The sequence below is a fragment of the Pogoniulus pusillus genome, chromosome 4 (genome assembly GCF_015220805.1).
Source record: "Pogoniulus pusillus isolate bPogPus1 chromosome 4, bPogPus1.pri, whole genome shotgun sequence".
In the NCBI taxonomy this organism is placed as follows: Eukaryota; Metazoa; Chordata; class Aves; order Piciformes; family Lybiidae; genus Pogoniulus; species Pogoniulus pusillus.
This window is the reverse complement of record NC_087267.1, coordinates 22,226,002-22,245,624: the sequence shown is the minus strand read 5'-3', so window position 1 is coordinate 22,245,624 and position 19,623 is coordinate 22,226,002. Positions and strand designations below refer to the sequence as shown.

At 48.2% G+C, this 19,623-nt stretch overlaps 1 protein-coding gene across 1 annotated transcript in view; it reads left to right on the top strand.

Moving 5' to 3' along the window:
• The first annotated feature begins 1,445 nt into the window (after positions 1-1,445).
• The window catches only part of ANO2 (anoctamin 2), a 246,683-nt gene continuing 228,505 nt past the window's right edge, over positions 1,446-19,623 (top strand). The window contains 4 exon segments of the mRNA XM_064142873.1: positions 1,446-1,557; positions 1,701-1,789; positions 6,075-6,149; positions 13,889-14,293. Coding sequence (XP_063998943.1) covers positions 1,446-1,557; positions 1,701-1,789; positions 6,075-6,149; positions 13,889-14,293 — 681 coding nt within the window.

Sequence of the window (19,623 nt, the reverse complement as noted above, 5' to 3'; positions counted from 1 at the left end):
TTCAGTTTGGTGAGGACATAATCATCAGCACAGAGTCATCATAAAATGATTTGGGTTGGAAGGGACCTCCAAGGGTCACCAGGGAGGAACAAAAAGGAGGCTTTTAATTGATTGTGCAAGGGACTTGTGAGATACCCCAGACTTAGTCTGAAAATACTGGAGAAGGGCTATGTGTAGCCTTTGGGAATAGAACCTTCACTTATTAATTATTTTCCTTGGAGTTTCCCTTGTGGCATCATTATGTGCTTCATTAAAGTCAACCAAGTATGAATATACTTGAGAGATCAGAACAGGGAGACTGGTGAGTTGCTCTACTGCACTGTCCCTAATCTATTATTGATAGGAAACATCAGAATAATAATAACCTTTCAGGGCAAGACTTGCACATCCCCTTCTTTAGTATTTTACTAGCTTCTTTCTTAGCACAGAAATGGGAGTAGGTAGATCCAACCTGTGTCAGGGACGTGAAAGACTAGCAGTAGAACACAGTGTCTACCTTAGACTTTTGAAAATAAAGAATCAGGAAGGGATTAAATGAAAAAAGGGGGAAATATGACTTTCAGATTTCAACACTATACTCTGCCTATCCTCCCAACCCAAAAAAAAAAAAAAAAAAAAAAAAAAAAAAAAGGAAAGACAAAGTTTATTAGCACCATCTATAAGAAAGGATCCTTTTGGATTTTCCTTGAATCGCTTGGAGGTGATGATTGGATATGGAGTTAACCATGGCACAGCAATGTGCACTTGTGGCCAAAAAGGCCAATGGCATCCTGGGGTGTATTAGGAAGAGTGTGTCCAGCAGATCAAGGGAGGTTCTCCACCTCCTCTACTCTGCCCTGGTGAGACCCTATCTTGAATATTGTGTTCAGTTTTGGGCTCCCCAGTTGAAGAGGGACAGAGATCTGCTGAAAAGGGTCCATCGAAGGGCTATGAGGATAATTAGGGGACTGGAGGGCATGGCTTATGAGGAGAGGCTGAGGGACCTGGGACTGTTTAGTCTGGAGAAGAGAAGACTGAGAGGGGATTTGATAAATGTTTATAAATATCTGAGGGGGAACAGGCTCTGCTCACTTTGCTCCCTGGAATAGGACAAGGAGCAATGGGTGTAAGTTGCAGCAAAAGAGGTTCTGGCTCAACACAAGAGGGAACTTTTTTACTGTGAGGGTCACAGAGCACTGGCACAGGCTCCCAGAGAGGTTGTGGAGGCTCCTTCTCTGGAGACTTTGAAGGCCTGTCTGGATGTGTACTTCTGTGATCTGTGTTAGATAGTATTGTCCTGCTCTGGCAGAAAGGGTTGGACTCGATGATCTCCTTGGGTGCCTTCCAACCTCTAACATTCTGTAATCCTGTGATCGCTGCACAACTCCATAGGCTTTTCTGCATTCAGCTGCCTCCTTCAAGGCCCTTTCTGAGATGCAGCACAAGGCTTGCTTGTGTCCTGGGGGATGCTTAGCTGCCTGCAAAGCACAGACTACCCAGCTCTTATCCCTGTGATTGGAGTACAAGAGTACAAATGCTGTTGTAACATTATTGCCCCTTCCCCAGCAGGTTGCACAGGTAAGTTCCTGTTGTTCCTCTGTTTGCTGGACCGCAGCATCTGAAGTTGAAATGTGTCCTTTAGCTGCTCTGTTTTCCATTTCTTTAGGGAACCACACACATAAAACCTGATTTAAATAACAAAACTTATCTCTGATTCTTAGACTTCCCTCTAACCTCCTCACAGAAGACAGCAAAATCAGCAAGGGACCCTTTTCCAGCATACAACAGCAAATACCTCACTGTTAGAATCATAGAATCATAGAATCATAGAATCATAGAATCAACCAGGTTGGAAGTGACCTCCAAGATCATCGAGTCCAACCTATCACCCAGCCCTAGCCAGTCAACTAGACCATGGCACTGAGTGCCTCATCCAGTCTTTTCTTGAAGACCCCCAGGGACGGTGCCTCCCCCACCTCCCTGGGCAGCCCATTCCAATGGGAAATCACTCTCTCTGTGAAAAACTTCTTCCTAACATCCAGCCTATACCTACCCTGGCACAACTTGAGACTGTGTCCCCTTGTTCTATTGCTGGTTACCTGGGAGAAGAGGCCAACCCCCACCTGGCTACAATGTCCCTTCAGGTAGTTGTAGACAGTAATAAGATCACCCCCTGAGCCTCCTCTTCTCCAGGCTAAACAGGCCCAGTTCCCCCAACCTCTCCTCATAGGATTTGTGTTCCAGGCCCCTCACCAGCTTCGTTGCCCTTCTCTGGACATGTTCCAGTACCTCAACATCTTTCTTGAATTGAGGGGCCCAGAACTGGACACAGTACTCAAGGTATGGCCTGACCAGTGCTGAGTACAGGGGAAGAATAACCTCCCTTGTCCTACTGGCCACACTGTTCCTGATGCAGGCCAGGATGCCATTGGCTCTCTTGGCCACCTGGGCACACTGCTGGCTCATCTTCAGCTTACTATCTATCAGTACCCCCCAGGTCCCTTTCCTCCTGGCTGCTCTCCAGCCACTCAGTCCCCAGCTTATAGCGCTGCTTGGGGTTATTGTGGCCGAAGTGCAGAACCCTGCACTTGGCCTTGTTAAATCTCATCCCATTGGCCTCTGCCCACCCATCCAGCCTGTCCAGGTCCCTCTGCAGGGCTCTCCTACCTTCCAACAGATCAACACCTGCTCCTAGCTTGGTGTCATCTGCAAACTTACTGATGCTGGACTCAATGCCCTCGTCCAGATCATCAATAAAGATATTGAACAGGACTGGGCCCAGCACTGATCCTTGGGGAACACCACTTGTGACTGGCTGCCAACTGGATGTGGCACCATTCACCACCACTCTCTGAGCTCTGCCATCCAGCCAGTTCTTGATCCAGCACAGAGTGAATCTGTCCAAACCATGAGCTGCCAGCTTGGCTAGGAGCTTCTTGTGGCAGACAGCGTCAAAGGCTTTGCTGAAGTCCAAGTAGACTACATCCACAGCCTTCCCCACATTCACCAGGCGGGTAACCTGATCATAAAAGGAGATCAGGTTGGTGAGGCAGGACCTGCCCTTCCTAAACCCATGCTGGCTGGGCCTGATCCCTTGGCTATCCTGTAGGTGCTTTGTGATGGCACTCAAGATGACCTGTTCCATGACCTTGCCTGGCACTGAGGTCAGGCTCACAGGTCTGTAGTTTTCTGGCTCCTCCTTACGACCCTTCTTGTGTATGGGAATCACATTGGCCAGCTTCCAGTCTTCAGGGACCTCTCCAGTGAGCCAGGACTGCTGATAAATAATGGAGAGTGGCTTGGCCAGCTCAGCTGCCAGCTCTCTCAGCACCCCTAGGGTAGATCCCATCCGGTCCCATGGACTTGTGAGGATCCAAGTGACTTAGCAGATCCCTTACTGCTTCCTCATGGATTAGAGGGGGACTGTACTGGTCCCTGACTCCATCCACCACTTCAGGAGTCCAGCTGTCCTGGAGACAACCTGTCCCACTAGTGAAGATTGAGGCAAAGAAGGTGTTAAGCACCTCTGCCTTTTTCCTCATCCTTTGTCACTCTATTCCCCTCTCTATCTAACAAGGACTGGAGGTTGTCCTTGGCCCTTCTCTTGCCATTCATATATTTAAAGAAACACTTTTTATTTTCCTTGGCAGCCGTGGCCAGCCTGAGCTCCAAGTGGGCTTTTGCCTCTCTAATTTTTCCTCTACAAGACCTAGCAACCTCCTTGAACTTCTCCTGGGACACCTCCCCTCTTTTCCAAAGGTGATACACTCTCTTTTTAATCTTTAATTCCTTCAGCAGCTCCCTGCCCATCCAGCCTGGCTGCCTCCCACGTCGGCTCATCTTCCGGCTCAGTGGCACTGCCTGCTCCTGTGCCTGCAGGAGTTCTTTCTTGAAGTAGGTCCAACCTTCCTGGACCCCTTTGTTTCTAAGGGCTATTTCCCAAGGAACTTTCTGAATTAGTTCCTTAAATAGGCTGAAGTCTGCCCTTCGGAAGTCCAGTGTGGAGGTTCTGTTGATGCCCCTCCTGGTTTCTCCATGGATTGAAAACTCTATAATTTCATGGTCACTGGACCCCAGGCAGCCTCCAACCACCACATCCCCTACCAGCCCCTCTCTATTTGTGAGCAGCAGGTCAAGCAGGGCTGCCCCCCTGGTAGGCTCACGTAACAGCTGGGATAGGAAGTTGTCTTCCACACATTGCAGAAACCTTCTAGACTGCTGCTTCTCTGCAGTGTTTAAGTCCCAGCAGATGTCTGGTAGGTTAAAGTCGCCCACCAGAACAAGGGCAGGTGATCTTGAGGCAGCCTCCAGTTGCTTAAAGAGTAATAAATCAACCTCTTCTTCCTGGTTGGGTGGTCTGTAACAGACTCCAACCAGGATATCAGCCTTGTTGGCCTTCGCCTTAAGTCTCACCCATAATGACTCAACTTGATCATCTTTGATTTCTACCTCCACGACATCCAGAGCATCCCTAATATACAGAGCCACTCCCCCGCCCTTTCTCCCTTGCCTGTCTCTCCTGAAGAGTCTGTAGCCATTGATTACAGCACACCAATCATGTGAGCTATCCCACCACGTTTCAGTGATGGCGACAATATCATAATTTCCCTCCAGCACCAGAGCTTCCTGCTCGTCTTGTTTGTTACCCATACTGCGTGCATTAGTGTACATGCACTTCAGCTGGGCTGCTGCTTTTACTCCTAGCTCTAGCGTACCATCCTCAATTCCCTTTGATTTATCTCTGGTGCTGTCATGTTTAACCCCCTCCCCCTTCCATTCTAGTTTAAAGCCCTCTCAACAAGCCCAGCCAGCTTATGTGCCAGGGTCCTTCTCCCCTTCTGTGATAGTTGTGTCCTATCTGCTGATTGCAGACCTGTGGCAAGATGAAGTTCCCCAAGATCAAAGAATCCAAAGTTATGTTGGATGCACCAACCTCTGAGCCACTTGTTCATCAAATATGCTTTCCTATTCTTCTCTGTATTCCAGCCTGTGACTGAGGGTATAGATGAAAAGATTACCTGTGCCCCTGCTCCCTCAACTGCTTTCCCCAGTGTCTTAAAGTCCCTTTTGATAGCTTTTAGCCCTCTGTTATTAATTTCATCATTCCCTGCCTGTATAACTAATAAGGGATAATAATCAGAGGGCTGCACTACAGTAGGCAGCCTCCTGGTAACATCCCTGACCCGGGCTCCAGGGAGGCAGCAGAGCTCCCTGTGGAAGGGGTCTGGCCGGCATATGGGGCCCTCTGTTCCCTGCAGAAGGGAATCACCAATAACAATTACCCTCCTCTTTTTCTTCTGGGTACTTGTTCTGATGCGAGGGGGCAACTGAGTTGCCCTCCCAGCTGGTGATGCTTCTGCCTGCTCCAGGATCACCTCATCCTCAACCTCTAGTGCCCTATATCTGTTATGTAAGGGCAGCTGGGGATGTGAAGATGGCTGGAAGGGTTTTCCCTTGCCCCTTCTGGCAGGCACCTGCATCCATTCTTCTTGGTTGCTCTGTTCATCTCCCTCTGGCAAGGGGGACTGCAGAGCATGTTGCTCTTTTGTACCTTCCCTTTCAGCCTTCAGTCGTTCCACCTCTCCCTTGAGTTCAGCCACCAGGTTAAGCAGACAATCAATCTGCTCACACCTAATGCAGCCATTGCCTGTGTCGAGTGCCAGGCTCCAGCACTCCTCACATCCAGACGTCTGGATGCCTGTACTCCTACAGGTGGGCTCTGTTTGGGTGCCCACAGTTTTACAATTATTATACAGCTTGGACCTAGTTCGAACCATGTCTGCTATCCTGAAGGTCCGCTGCGAGTTGTTAGGTGTGGTGGGTTTGTTTTTTTTTTTTTCTTTCCCAGCGGCACGCGCTGCGCTGAGCAGAGACAGCAGTGAGCTCCTCGTTTGAATGCGCCGCTCGCCAGGCACCGCCCTCTGACTCACCTTCCGGCGAGCACTTAGCGCCTGCTTGCCGCTCCCTGCCTCCCTCTGGGCTCCTCAGATCGAGAGAGCCTCAAGAAAAGAGGAGAAAAAAGGCTGCGAGAAAGCGCGTTTCAGCTGAGCTAGCCTGGGTCCTGCACTCTTGCCGAACCAGGTTGTGTTCCTCACAACTGGGCTTCCATGCACAGCAGCAGAATCAATGGAGCTTTGGAAGCTCCAAGCTGTATGGAGTCCTTCAGTTCTGTAAGTAGGATTCTATGTTCATTGACTTATCGCTGAGGCTTTTAAGACCAAGACGTTTGAAACAGTGTGAGCAGAGCATGGCATGTCCCTGTGTGTTAAGGAAGTCAGCACTGTAGTGGGATGAAAGAACTTCTTCCCAGAGAGAGTGATTGGCCTTGGAATGGGCTGCCCAGGGAGGTGGTGTAGTTGCCATCGCTGGAGGTGTTCAAGAAAAACCTGGATGGGGCACTTAGTGTCATGGTCTGGTTCATTGTCTAGGGCTGGGTGCTAGGTTGGACTGGCTGATCTTGGAGGTCTCTTCCAACCTCGTTGATTCTATTATTCTATGAAAAATGACTATGCCAGGAAAGTGATAGAACAGCCTTAGGTACGTCAGAAGCCTCTCTTGTTATACAACAAGAGCTACTTGCTCCTGCAGAAATCTACCAAGCTTTTACATATTATCTTCATTGGCCAAAATCCTTTGGAGTAGGAATAGGGAGGTTACTCTTACCCCTAGTGCAGGAAAAGATCCATAGATTTATTCCTATGACTGGAGGGCTGGAGCAACTCTGCTATGAGGACAGACTGAGGAAGCTGAGAACCTTCAGCCTGGAGAAGAGAAGGCTGTAGGCAGACCTAAGAGCAGCCTGTCAGTAGCTGAGAGGGGCTGAAAGAAGGCTGCAGAGGGACTGTTTGTGAAGGGTTGCAGTGACAGGACAAGGACAATGGCTTGAAATGAGAGCAGAACAGATTAAAGTTGGATGTGAGGAACAAGTTCTTTAGCATGAGGGTGCTGGAACATTGCAATAGGTTGCTCAGGGAGGTGGCTGAGGCCCTGTCCCTGAATATATTCAAGGTAAGGCTCAAGAATTCTCTGGGCAACCTGCTCTAGTGGAAGAAGCCCCTGCTTATTACAGGTGAGTTGGACTAGATGACCTTTGGAGGTCCCTTCCAACCCAAACCATTCTGTGATTCTATGATTCCTGGCTTGGCTATCTATGGGCCAGTTCATTCCCAGATGTTGGCTGCAGTGGATGGTGGAAGCATAGTGTGGCTGTTCTCTCAGAGAACAGTTGTCATTACAGCAGCCATCTCTTGGAGTATCTTTGTAAGGATAGACTGGCTATTAGAAGACTGATCCTAGAATAAAATTATTGTGAGACTCAGGTCCTACCTTTGTGTTTTATTGCTTGGTGTGCTGGCTACTTGTGTTGGAAGTGTCAAGAGGCAATGCATGTGGGATGGAAGCTGGTAATGGAAAGTGGAGGCTTGGACTAGATGACCTTTAGAGAGGTCTCTTCCAAACCAGACTATTCTATGATTCTATTTAAATCACAGATTCTGACTTTTACAATGGCAGTAAGAGCTGGGGAGAGACAAATCTTGATAGTTCTTTCAGTGACATTTTGGAAGCTGTGAATTAAGGTTTGTTCCTCTCTAAGAAGGTCATCACGTGCCAGAATGTCACATGGTGAGGAAAGCAGTGCAAATTTAGGGCCAGAAAATGCCCTTAATGAAAACTGTGGGAATTGTAATTTGTTTTCTGGGCAGTAAACACCCATAATTATGGAGATAGCACTTTGCTGCCAAGGAAAGAGTTGAGAGAGAGGCATTGTTGTACCTCCTGACCATGTTATTCTGTGTAACTCCAGCAACACCAAATGTTGCTATGGTGCTCTCTCAGGTGGCTGGGATGTGGCTGGCTGAGCACAGTGATAAATAGAGAAAGCTCTTAGTGACTCTTCACATTCTCCAACTCCTTCATTTGCTCTCTCCTGGATTTTGTTTGAGCTTCTTGTTTCTGCCCACACTTACCAGTGAGGGAGGAGAGGATGCTGAGAGTGCTTCTTCTCTAGAGTCAGCTAATGCATCATGCCAGTGACTTGATGGTGGTGACATCACTACTGTTATGGCTTAAAACTCTCTGTGAGGGAGACTAGAAACTGCAAAGGATTTTTCTTCACTGTGGCAGAGATGGATCCAGGAGCTTTGCATGGGATGCCTGTGAGTACTACATAAAGATGTATCTAACTTGGAAGTGGGGAATTACAGTGAAATATTGTAATTAATTTTCATTTGTTGTAAGAATTCATTTTATATTCTGCCAGATGCACTACTGAGTTTGACACTCAACACTCACAACAACCCCAATCAGTGTTACAGGCTGGGGAAAGAGCTGCTGGAGAGCAGCCAGGCAGAAAGGGACCTGGGGGTGCTGGTAGATAGTAGCTAAATATGAGCCAGTAGGGTGCCCAGGTGGCCAAGAGAGCCAATGGCATCCTTGACTGCATCTGGAACAGTGTGGCCAGGAGGACAAGGGAGATTATTCTTCCCCTGTGCTCAGCACTGGTCAGGCCACACCTTGAGTGCTGTGTCCAGTTCTGGGCTCCTCAATTCAAGAGAGATGTTGAGATACTGGAACGTGTCCACAGAAGAGTGACAAAGCTGGTGAGGGGCCTGGAGCACAGCCCTGTGAGGAGAGGCTGAGGGAGCTGGGGGTGTGCAGCCTGGAGAAGAGGAGGCTCAGGGCTGACCTCTTTGATGTCTACAACTCCCTGAAGGGAGGCTGTAGCCAGGTGGGGGTTGGTCTCTTCTGCCAGGCAACCAGTAATAGAACAAGGGGACACAGTCTCAACTTGTGCCAGGGGAGGTCTAGGCTGGATGTTAGGAGGAAGTTGTTGTCAGAGAGAGTGATTGGCATTGGAATGGGCTGCCCAGGGAGGTGGTGGAGTCACTGTCCTTGGAGGTGTTCAAGGAGAGACTCGATGAGGCACTTAGTGCCATGATCTTGTTGACTGGATAGGGCTGGGTGCTAGGTTGGACTGGATGATCTTGGACGTCTCTTCCAACCTTCTTGATTCTATGATTCTATGATTCTATGTTTGGATATGCCCTAAGGGGCTATATAGATGCACTTTACATATGATGTGTGTATGTAATAAGTGTAATGTGCAGAACAGATTATTCAATGATAATCTCCTAAAAGAATGGAGTTGTGTGCATATAAACCCAAGTTTTGTTTAGTGGTGTATTGACTGAAAGCTACTTTGTGGGAGACTAAGTGAAGCAAAGGAACGAAACCCAATAATTTGGGAGCTTTTAGGGTGCGCAGTAATAAGCACATTTATATAATGCCTTCAGAAGTTTGTGTGGTGCTAACAAATGAGAAAATTGCCACAGAGTACTCTTGATTAATTTTGCTTTCGAGGCTACCAGTGCATGGAATGGAAGGTTTAGTGGTCCTGGGCATTACCTGCACCCTCTCCCCCTGCCCTTCACAATGAAATCACCCAGACCAGACTCAGCCAGCTGGAAGTTAAGGAATGAAGCTTTATACTCAGCACAATATACAAGCAGATATTTTCAGTATATTACAAGTATTTACAGCTATATATAAAAATATACAAATTAGAAGTATTACAGAAACACAATATCCCTACCAACAATTAGAGTGCCCAGGAGGATCTCCCATCCAGCCTTTCACCTTCTTTCTGCCACTTTCCCTTATCCCAGGTTGTGCTTTACATAGAGAGTTGGAAGAATCAGCAAGGGATGTGTGTGTGTGTGTGTGTGTGTGTGTGTGTTGTTGTTGTAGAAGCAAATCATTAGTTGGGTTTTGTGCAAGGTCGATCAGAAGCAGTTAATAAAGCAGAAGCCAGGGAGAGACATTGACTGCCTTACCTATGTGTCCTTGTTTTTATATGTCTCAGCAAGCCTATGAGTGAATTAGACATCACCATTGTTTTCTTTTCACACCCTAGAATCTAATTTTTCTCATTAAAATATTCCAATTAGCCTCCAACCAGTACAGAAATGGAGGTAGGAAGAGGAGGTGAGAAATCTGCAACTGCTACCTGTCAAGACTTGACGTGTACAGCCACCATAAACACGTGGAATTAGGTTGTGGCTGGATTGCTTTGAATCACAGAATTTCATAGATTGGAAAAGATCTTCTAGCTCATCAAGTCCAATCATTAGTTTCACACTGACAAGTCCTTGACTAAACCAAATCCCTCAGCACAACAGCTAATCACTAGGAATCACTGCGACTGCAGAAGTCCACCAGGATCAGCCAGGCCAACCTTCATCCCAGCATCCTCCAGCACTAGACCATAGCCTCAAGCGCCACATTCACTCTCCCTTTAAACACCTCCAGGGAGGGTGACTCCACCACCTCCCTGGGCAGCCTGTTCCAGTGCCTGACCAGGCAGTGCTCAGGAAAGAACTTCCTCCCAACATCCAACCTAAACCTTCCCTGATGAAAGTTAAGGCCACTTCCTCTTGTCCTATCAGTAGCAATTTGGGAGAAGAGACCAACTCCAGCCTCCCTACAACCTCCTTTTATGTTGACCCTGCTTGTTTGTGCCTTGCTCCCAAGTTGCAGGAAAGTTGGTGTCACTCTGATGAATAGTACTGTAGAGAGTCCTGGGAAGGGATTTAAGCTACAGCATTGAGCTGGAAATGGTGTGCTTGGTGAGTCTGGGGAAACAGATAGGCTGTCCTAGTGAAGGAGAAGATCATTTGCAGTAGATATTAAGAGTCCAACATGTGCCACAGAATTGTCACCCAGGCTGGGCCATGATGTTGGGGGCTAGCGCTGGGGCATCTTCACCTCAGAGAGCAGAGATGATGAGGCAGAGATGGTCCATGGGATTGACTGAGTGCAATATATGTGGTCTGAATGATTTTAGTCTTTGATTTCCTTTTGCAGTGCTACTAGTCAGTCACTTCTTGTTTCACAGTTCATTAAAACAGAGGGCAGCTAGCACTGATAGCCATTCATGGGTTGTATCCTCTCCAACCTCTGCTATTTTCCAAACATTTGTATTCAGCCCTACCTTTTCTTGCCTTTATGCTACACTGAGGATATTTTTCCCTTTGTTGCTCAGATCAGCTTAGTCCCTTTCCTCTTGTGCACATTTTTGTTTTTCTTCCTTCACTTCACAGAATCAAAGAATGTTAAGGGTTGGAAGGGACCCTCAGATATCATCCAGTCCAACCCCCCTATCAGAGCAGGGGGGGTTGGTAGTAGGTCACACAGGAATACACACATGTGGGTTTGGAATGTCTTCAGAGGAGATGCCACAACCTTTCTGGGCAGCCTGCTCCAGAGCTCTGCCACCTTCACAGGGAAAAAAAGTTTTCCCTTCTGTTCCCATGGCACATTCTCTACTCCAACTTGCCCTCACTGCTCCTTGTCCTGTCGTTGGACATCGCTGAGCTGGGTTTGTCCTCCTGACACTACCCTGCACACCTTTATCAACATGAATGTGGCCACCCCTCAAACTTCTCTGCTCCAAGCTAAGGACTCTCCCTCAGCCTTGCCCAGCTTTGCTCCACAACACATCCTTTCCTGTATCCCAATATATAATAGGGTGCTATTCTCAGTTCTCCATCCCATTTGAAAATGCATGTGTCTCCTGCTGCATGGTCTGTGTATGTGCAGGACAGAGATACAGAATTGGTGTGCACCTCCATACCTGCTCATCACATATGTATCCAGTGTTTGGGATAAAGCTGTGTTCTTCAGCCTTACCACCTTCTAGTACCTGAAGGGGAGCTACAGGATGGACGGAGAGAGACTGTTTGCAAAGTCCTGTAATGCTAGGATGAGAAGGAAAGGCTTCAAACTAGAGAAGAGCAGATTAAGATTGGACATTAGGAACAAGTTCTTTATCATGAGGGTAATGGCATGCTGTAACATGTGACCCAGGGAGGTAGTTGAGGCCCCATCTCTGGAGATATTCAAAGTCAGGCTAGACAGGGCTTTAAGCAATCTGATCCTTTGGAAGATGTCCCTGATTACTGCAGGGCAGTTGGACTAGACAACCTTTGTAGGTCCCTTCCAACCCAAACCATTCTGTGACTCTATGATTCTGTGATTTTAACTTTTTGTTCTGGTTGGAGGAGGTCAGTGTGACTTACAGTCATAGAATCAAGCAGGTTGGAAGAGACCTCCAAGATCATCCAGCCTAGGCTAGAACCCAGCCCTAGACAATCAATTAGATCATGGCACTGAGTGCTTCATCCAGGCTTTGCTTGAACACCTCCAGGGACAGCAACTCCACCACCTCCCTGGGCAGCCCATTCCAATGCCAATCACTCTCTCTGCCAACAGCTTCCTCCTACCATCCAGCCTAGACCTCCTCAAGTACAACTTGAGACTGTGTCCCCTTGTCCTGTTGCTGGTTGCCTGGCAGAAGAGACCAACCCCCACCTGGCTACAATGTCCCTTCAGGTAGTTGTAGACAGCAAAGAGGTCAGCCCTGAGCCTCCTCTTCTCCAGGCTGCACACCCCCAGCTCCCTCAGCCTCTCCTCACAGGGCTGTGCTCCAGGCCCCTCACCAGCTTTGTTGCTTGTCTCTGGACATGTTCCAGCATCTCAACATCTCTCTTGAACTGAGGGGCCCAGATATGGAACTTAACCTGGTCTATAGGGCTACAGATGTCTTGACCATAGCTATCCCTAGCTGAGCTCCAATTTTAACTGTGCAGCTTTACGCGCTTGTGTGGAGAAAGCTAAACGGGTCAAGATGGTGACAAGCTCAATGTTTTTCTTGTCGGTGAGACTCGTGTGTTTCTCTCCCAGCGTATTAACAATTACGTGGACAGGGCATGAGCAAGACCTGTGGCCAAAGGTCCCCCAAGTGGTAAAGCCAAGGTGGTGACGGACCCAGGGTCTTTCTTGTCCATGAGACCTATGTGTTTCTCTCTCAGATTATTAACAATTACCTGGATGGGACGTGAGGAGGAGATGTGGCCAAAGATGCCTCAAGTGGCAAGGCCAAGATGGTAACAGGCTCAGGGTCTTTCCTGTCTGTGAGCCTCATGCGTTTCTCTCCCAGATTATAAACAGCTAACTGGATGGGGCACAACCAGGGGCTGTGGCCAAAGGTGCCTCAAGCAGCAAGGCCAAGATGATGACAGGCCCAGGGTCTTTCTCATCTGTGAGACTTGTGTGTTTCTCTCTCAGATTATTAGTAATTACCTGGATGGGACAGGAGCAAGGGCTGTGGCTAAAGATTCCCAAATGGCAAAGCCAAGGCAGTGACAAGCCCAAGGTCTTTCCTGTCTGTGAGTGTGCTAGTTTGAAGCTAGCTGAATGTTTTAGTCAGAAGAAGTAGATTACAGACTGTGAAAGGGAAGGAGTGGTGATATCTACTTCACTCATGGACTTGCTGAGAGGTATAAGAGCAAGAATCTAAACACAGATAAAGGAGTCGCTCTTTGTCCAGGCTCTGGGCTGCATTTCTCTCTAACCTCACCTTCTGTCTCTCTGATTAATCCACTTGCTTCCTAACCCCCTGGCCAAAGTCCCATTCTTCCTTTGGCACAAGACAACATCTGGGGTAAGGTAGAGGGGTGGGGGAAGGTGGAAGGGCATTTGGGAGCCCTTTCTGGGGACTCAGGTTTCTGGGAGGGCTGTTGTGTTTCTGTTTTGCCTTTTACCTTGTCTATTTCTGTCTATAGCTGTATATACTGTAAATATCTGCTTGTCTATTGAGCTAAGCTGTAAATATAAGCTTCATTCAATTTCCAGAGCTGGCTGAGTCTAGTCTGGGTGACTTCTAAAGTGTGGGGAGGGCAGGGAACACCCAAACCACTACAGTGAGACTCGTGTTTCTCTCCCAGCTTATTAACAATTGCCTGGAGGGGACTGGAGCAGGGGCTGCGGCCAAAGGTGCCTCAAGCAAGGCCAAGATGGTGCCAGGCCCAGGGTCTTTCTCATCTGTGAGACTTGTGTGTTTCTCTCCCAGCTTATTAACAATTACCTGGATGGGACAGGAGCAGGGGCTGTGGACAAAGGTCCCTCAAGCAGCATGCACTTCAGGGACAGCAAGAGGAAGGTGGACTACGTGCTAGCCTACCACTACCGCAAGCAGCCGGCTCGGCACCTGCCTGCTGCAGGCTCACCGGAGCCTGTGCACAGAGCTGCCTCCTCAGGCCTGGTTTCCAATGGAGGGACGGCAAAGGGCAATGCTGAGCCACACCTGCGGGATGATGGTGGTCAAGGTGCCCTGCAGGAGCCACATAGGCTGCCAGCGGTGGAGGTGATTGAGCTCAGCCCCCTGGATGCCCTGGAAGAGGAGAAGCAGCTGCAGCGGCAGGAATACGAACACAACCTGGTAGAAGCAGGGTTGGAGATAGAGAAGGACCCTGAGGTAAGAGCTGCGCGCAGCGTCGGGTGTCTCTGTCTTGGATGTGGCTATGTGTGGGATCTGATCATGGCTGGGCTCTGCGGATGAGACAGCCTGGTGGGCACCCAGAGCATGGCTGCCCAGACTGGTCCTGGTCTGCCTGCATTCCTGCTTTGCTCTAATATTAATTGAGAGGCAAATTACACCCATCATAGGTCTTAAAAACATGAATACATCCCAATTTCCTTCTAATACAACCTCACTGACTCCCCCACCAGCCTTTCTCCAGCAAGTCTTTTCTCCCAGGCTACCAGCAACAGAACAAGAGGACACAGTCTCAAATTCTGCCAGGGGAGGTCTAGGCTGGATGTTAGGAGGAAGTTGTTGGCAGAGAGAGTGATTGGCATTGGAATGGGCTGCCCAGGGAGGTGGTGGAGTCGCTGTCCCCGGAGGTGTTCAAGCAAAGCCTGGATGAGGCACTTAGTGCCATGGTCTAGTTGATTGTCTAGGGCTGGGTGCTAGGTTATACAGGATGATCTTGAAGGTCTCTTCCAACCTGCTTGATTCTATGATTCTATATCTCATGACCAGTTGAGAAGCTGCATGGTAGTTCAACACTGAGCATCCCTGGGCCAAATGCTTCTGTCACAGCAAACCCCAATAAGGCACTCACAGACATACGTTGTGGAAGCTGTTTCATGCATGCCTAATATAGGTTGTGACACCAAAAAGAAGATGGCGTGCATGTCTCTGTTATTGGTTCGTACTGCCTGAGAAATATATGAATGTTATTGCTCTTTAATCAGAGCACGTTAGGGATTGGAAGGGACCTCTGGAGACCTTCCAGTCCAACCTGTCTGACACAGCAGGACCAGAGAATCCAGCACAAGTCACACAGTAAGGCATTAAGATGTGTCTCAAAAGTCTCTAGAGAAGGAGACTCCACAACTCTCCAGACAACTTGTTCCAGTACTCTGTTGTGCTAGTTTGAGCCTAGCTAGAATGTTTTGGTGAGAAGAACTAGATTATAGGCTGTGGAAGGAAAACAATGGTGATGTCTACCTCACTCATTGGCTTGCTGAGAGGTATAAGAACAAACATAGATAAGGGAGTCTCACTTCTGCTGGGGAGCTCCAAGCTGCATTTTCTCTCTCTAGCCTCTCTGCCATTTCTCTCATTAATCCACTTTGCTTCCTACCCCCTGGCTGAACCTCCATTCTTCCTTGGGACAGGGGTAAGGAGGGGGGGGGAGGGGAGAAGTTGGAAGGGTGGTTGGAAGTCCCTCCTGGGGACTCAGGTTTCTGGGAGGGGAGTTGTGTTTCTGTATTACCTTTTACCTCGTATATTTCTGTCTATAGCTGTATATACTGTAAATATCTGCTTGTATATTGTGCTAAGCTGTAAATATAAGCTTCATTCAATTTTCAGAGCTGGCTGAGTCTAGTCTGAGTGATTTCTAAAGTGTGGGGGGTGGGGAACACCCAAACCATTACATCTGTGATTCTTACAGTAAAGAAGTTCCTCCTTATGTTGCTCGGAACCTTCCCGTGCTGTAGTTTGCATCCATTGCTCCTTACCGTATTACATGGTACAAGTGAGCAGAGGCTGTCCTGGTCTCCTCCTTCCTGACCCCCAGCCCTCACGTATTTATAGACATTTAGTAGATGCTCTCTCAGTCTTCTGCTCTGCAGACTAAACAGCCTCAAGTCTCTCAGCCTTTCCTCATCAGGCAGTACTTCAGTCCCTTCATTACCCTTGTAGCCCTCCTTTGGACTCTCTCCAGTAGATCCCTGTTCCTCCTGAACTGGAGAGACCAGAACTGAATGCATTATTCCCGGTGAGGTCTCATCATGGCAGAATAAAGGTGGGAGGAGAACCTTCCTCCATCTGCTGGCCACACTCTTCTTAATGCACCCCAGAATCCCATTGGCCTTCTTGGCCTCCAGGGCACATTGGTGTCCCATGGAGAACTTCTTGGCCACCAGAATTCCCAGGTCCTTCTCCATAGGGCTGTTTTCCAGCAGATCACCTCCTAGCCTGTACTGGTGCAATTTATTATTCCTTCTCACTCAGTCGCAATTTCAGCCTTTATTGAAGTAGAAAACATACTTCTTTATTTAATTGTTCTTATGGCATGCAGTGAACACCCTTTTCTAACAACACCACCACATTTTAACATTGCTAAAATGAAAGAAGGCTCTCTTAAGTACTTTGTTGAAACACAAAGCACTGCTAAGACATTTCATATTTCCTAAGAATAACTCTGTGACCTGCCGTGTGACTCTTTGCTTTCTTCCCAAACATACCTAAGTTTTGTGCCAGTTTTTCATTCCATCCAACCACTTCTGAGGCTGCATTTGGAATATTGTGTCCAGTTCTGGGCCATTCAGTTCAAGAAGAACCACAAGGAACTGCATGAGAGATTCCAGCACAGAGCCACAAAAGTGATGAAGGGAATAGAACATCTTCCTTACTAGACGAGCGTGAGGAATCTGGGGCTATTGAGCTTGGAGAAGAGGAGCCTGACGGGTGACCTTATTCGTGTTTATAAAGATGTAAAGGGTGATTGACAAGAGGATGGAGCCAGGCTTAGCTGGGTGATGCCCAATGGCAGGACAAGTGGCAATGGGTGGAAGTTGAGGCATAGGAAGTTCAGTTGAAATGCAAGGAAAAACTTTTTCATTGTGAAGGTAACAGAGCAATGGAACAGGCTGCTAAAGCGGGTTGTGGAGTCTCCCTCTATGAAGATATTCAAAACCCATCTGGATGTGTTTCTGTGTGATCTGTTCTAGGTGCTCCTGCTCTGGCAGGAGGGTTGGACTGGATGAGCTTTGGAAGTCTCTTCCAGCCCCAGACATTCTGTGGTTCTGTGATTTAGAGGGTTGGACTAAATGACCTTTGGAGGTCCCTTCTAACCCAGACCCATCTTTGACTCTATAAAAAGGAACATATGTGGTGAAACAGGAGGGCCTCCTAGCCTTTAGTGCCTTTATTCTCATCACATGAGCATGATGCTGGGTAGTGCTGTAATCATATCAGCCAGCAACTGTGGTTAGGTTGATTGACTGCATCCAGTTCAGCACAGGTCATCCAAATTCCATCTTGATGCACTGAGCACTGTGCTATCCCCTGGACTTCTTTGAAAGATGTGGATATTTATATCTGTTGAAGGGAAGTGCCTGCTGGGTTCTAGTTTTGGGTGCAGTGTTGGTTTTGACACCAAATTTAAGAACCTTAAGGCTTCTTTCCAGAGATGTTGAGAACTTACAGCTCTTATTGCTTTCAGTGCAAGCAGTCAACACTTCCAAAATGTGGACGAGGTCACAGATTGAAGCTGAAAATCTGACTGGTGGAGCATGCGCATGTTAAGTTGCTGGCAGGACCAGAGGAAAACAGAAAGCCCTTTGACTCTTAACATTTTTCCTGCTCACTTTGCTGAGCTGCAGGTGGCTATGGGCTGTATTTCACTGTACAGTCTGGCTGAGCCACCCTTGCAGTGAACAGGAGAAAAAAAGTGATCTCAGATCTTGCTTCTTTGATGCTGAGCTTCAGGGTTAAGGTTCAATACTGCTAACATGACCATCTTCGTGCTATGATCTGCAGCGGATTCCTGGTTGCAGAGCAGCCAAGAAGAAAGGGACCTAGGGGTACTGATAGATAGTAGGCTGAAGATGAGCCAGCAGTGTGCCCAGGTGACCAAGAGAGTCAATGACATCCTGGCCTGGATCAGGAACAGTGGCTATCAAGAAAAGGGAGGTTATTCTACCCCCTTACATAACACTGGTCAGGCCACACTCAAGTGCTGTGTCCAGTTCTGGGCTCCTCAATTCAAGAGAGATGTTGAGGTACTGGAACGTGTCCAGAGAAGGGTGACAAAGCTGGTGAGGGGCCTGGAGCACAGCCCTGTGAGGAGAGGCTGAGGGAGCTGGAGGTGTGCAGCCTGGAGAAGAGGAGGCTCAGGGGGAACCTCATTGCTGTCTACAACTCTCTGAAGGGAGGCTGTAGCCAGGTGGGGGTTGGTCTCTTCTGCCAGGCAACCAGCAATAGAACAAGGGGACACAGTCTCAAGCTGTGCCTGGGGAGGTCTAGGCTGGATGTTAGGAGGAAGTTGTTGTCAGAGAGAGTGATTGGCATTGGAATGGGCTGCCCAAGTTGGTAGTGGAGTCACTGTCCCTGGAGGTGTTCAAGGAGAGACTCGATGAGGCACTTAGTGCCATGATCTAAGAGGCACTCAGTGCCATGGTCTAACTGATTGTCTAAGGGCTGGGTGCTAGGCTAGACTGGATGATCTCGGAGGTCCCTTCCAACCTGGTTGATTCTGTGATTCTATGATTTTACATAAAATCCCTGAGATCAGCTGGTTGGTTGTTATTTTTTGTTTGTTTGTTTGTTTGTTTGTTTTCTTGGTTTGTTTTTTTTGAGGCTGTCCTTCTCTGGACATGTTCAAGCAACTCAGCATCTTTTGTCAATTGAGGGGCCCAAAACTGCACACAGTACTTAAGATGTGGCTTAACCAGTGCTGAGTACAGGAGCATAAGGACTTCCCTGGTCCTGCTGGCCACACTATTCCTGCTCCAGGCCAGGATGCCGTTGGCCTTCTCAGCCACCTGGACACACTGCTGTTCCGTGTTCAGATGCTGTCAACCAGCATCCCCAGGTCCCTTTCTACCTAGCTGCTCTTCAGCCACTCTGTTCCCAGCCTGTAGTTCTGCATCTGGTTGTTGTGGCCAAAGTGCAGAACCTGGCACATGGCCTTGTTAGAACTCATAACGTTGGACTGTGCCCATCTGTCCAGCCTGTCCCAGTCCCTCTGCAGAGCCCTCCTACCCTCTGACAGATTGACACTGGCTCCCAACTTGATGTCATCTACAAATTTACTGATGCCACCATCATCAATTCCCTCATCCAGATCACCAATGAAGATATTAAATAGGACCAGACACAGCACTGATCCCTGGGGCACACTAGTTGTGACTGGGATGGGTCACGAGTATAAGGATGAGTAGAGGGAGAAAGTAAGAGAAGTGGGTGAGAAAACAGAAAGAAACTAAATACCCCTGTGCCAAGAGAAAAGAGGTCACCCAAGGGTCATTTGGCATCCCAAAAGGTCTGTTTGAAGAGAATGGGTGGGGAACATTTCCCTTGCAGGTCAGATCTTCTTTTCCCTGGATGTCTCACTGAATATGCATGTTTTTCTCCAGGAGTGATTTGTTTAGCCAGGCCCACTGTCCAGTGGTGTTGGGCATGCTCAGTATGGTAGGAGGTTTCGAGGCTTGAGCACCCCTTGACCATCTGATTTCTCTGAAGTGATGACTGCTGTCGATAAATCAGGAGCTGCTAGAGTGCAGTTAGAT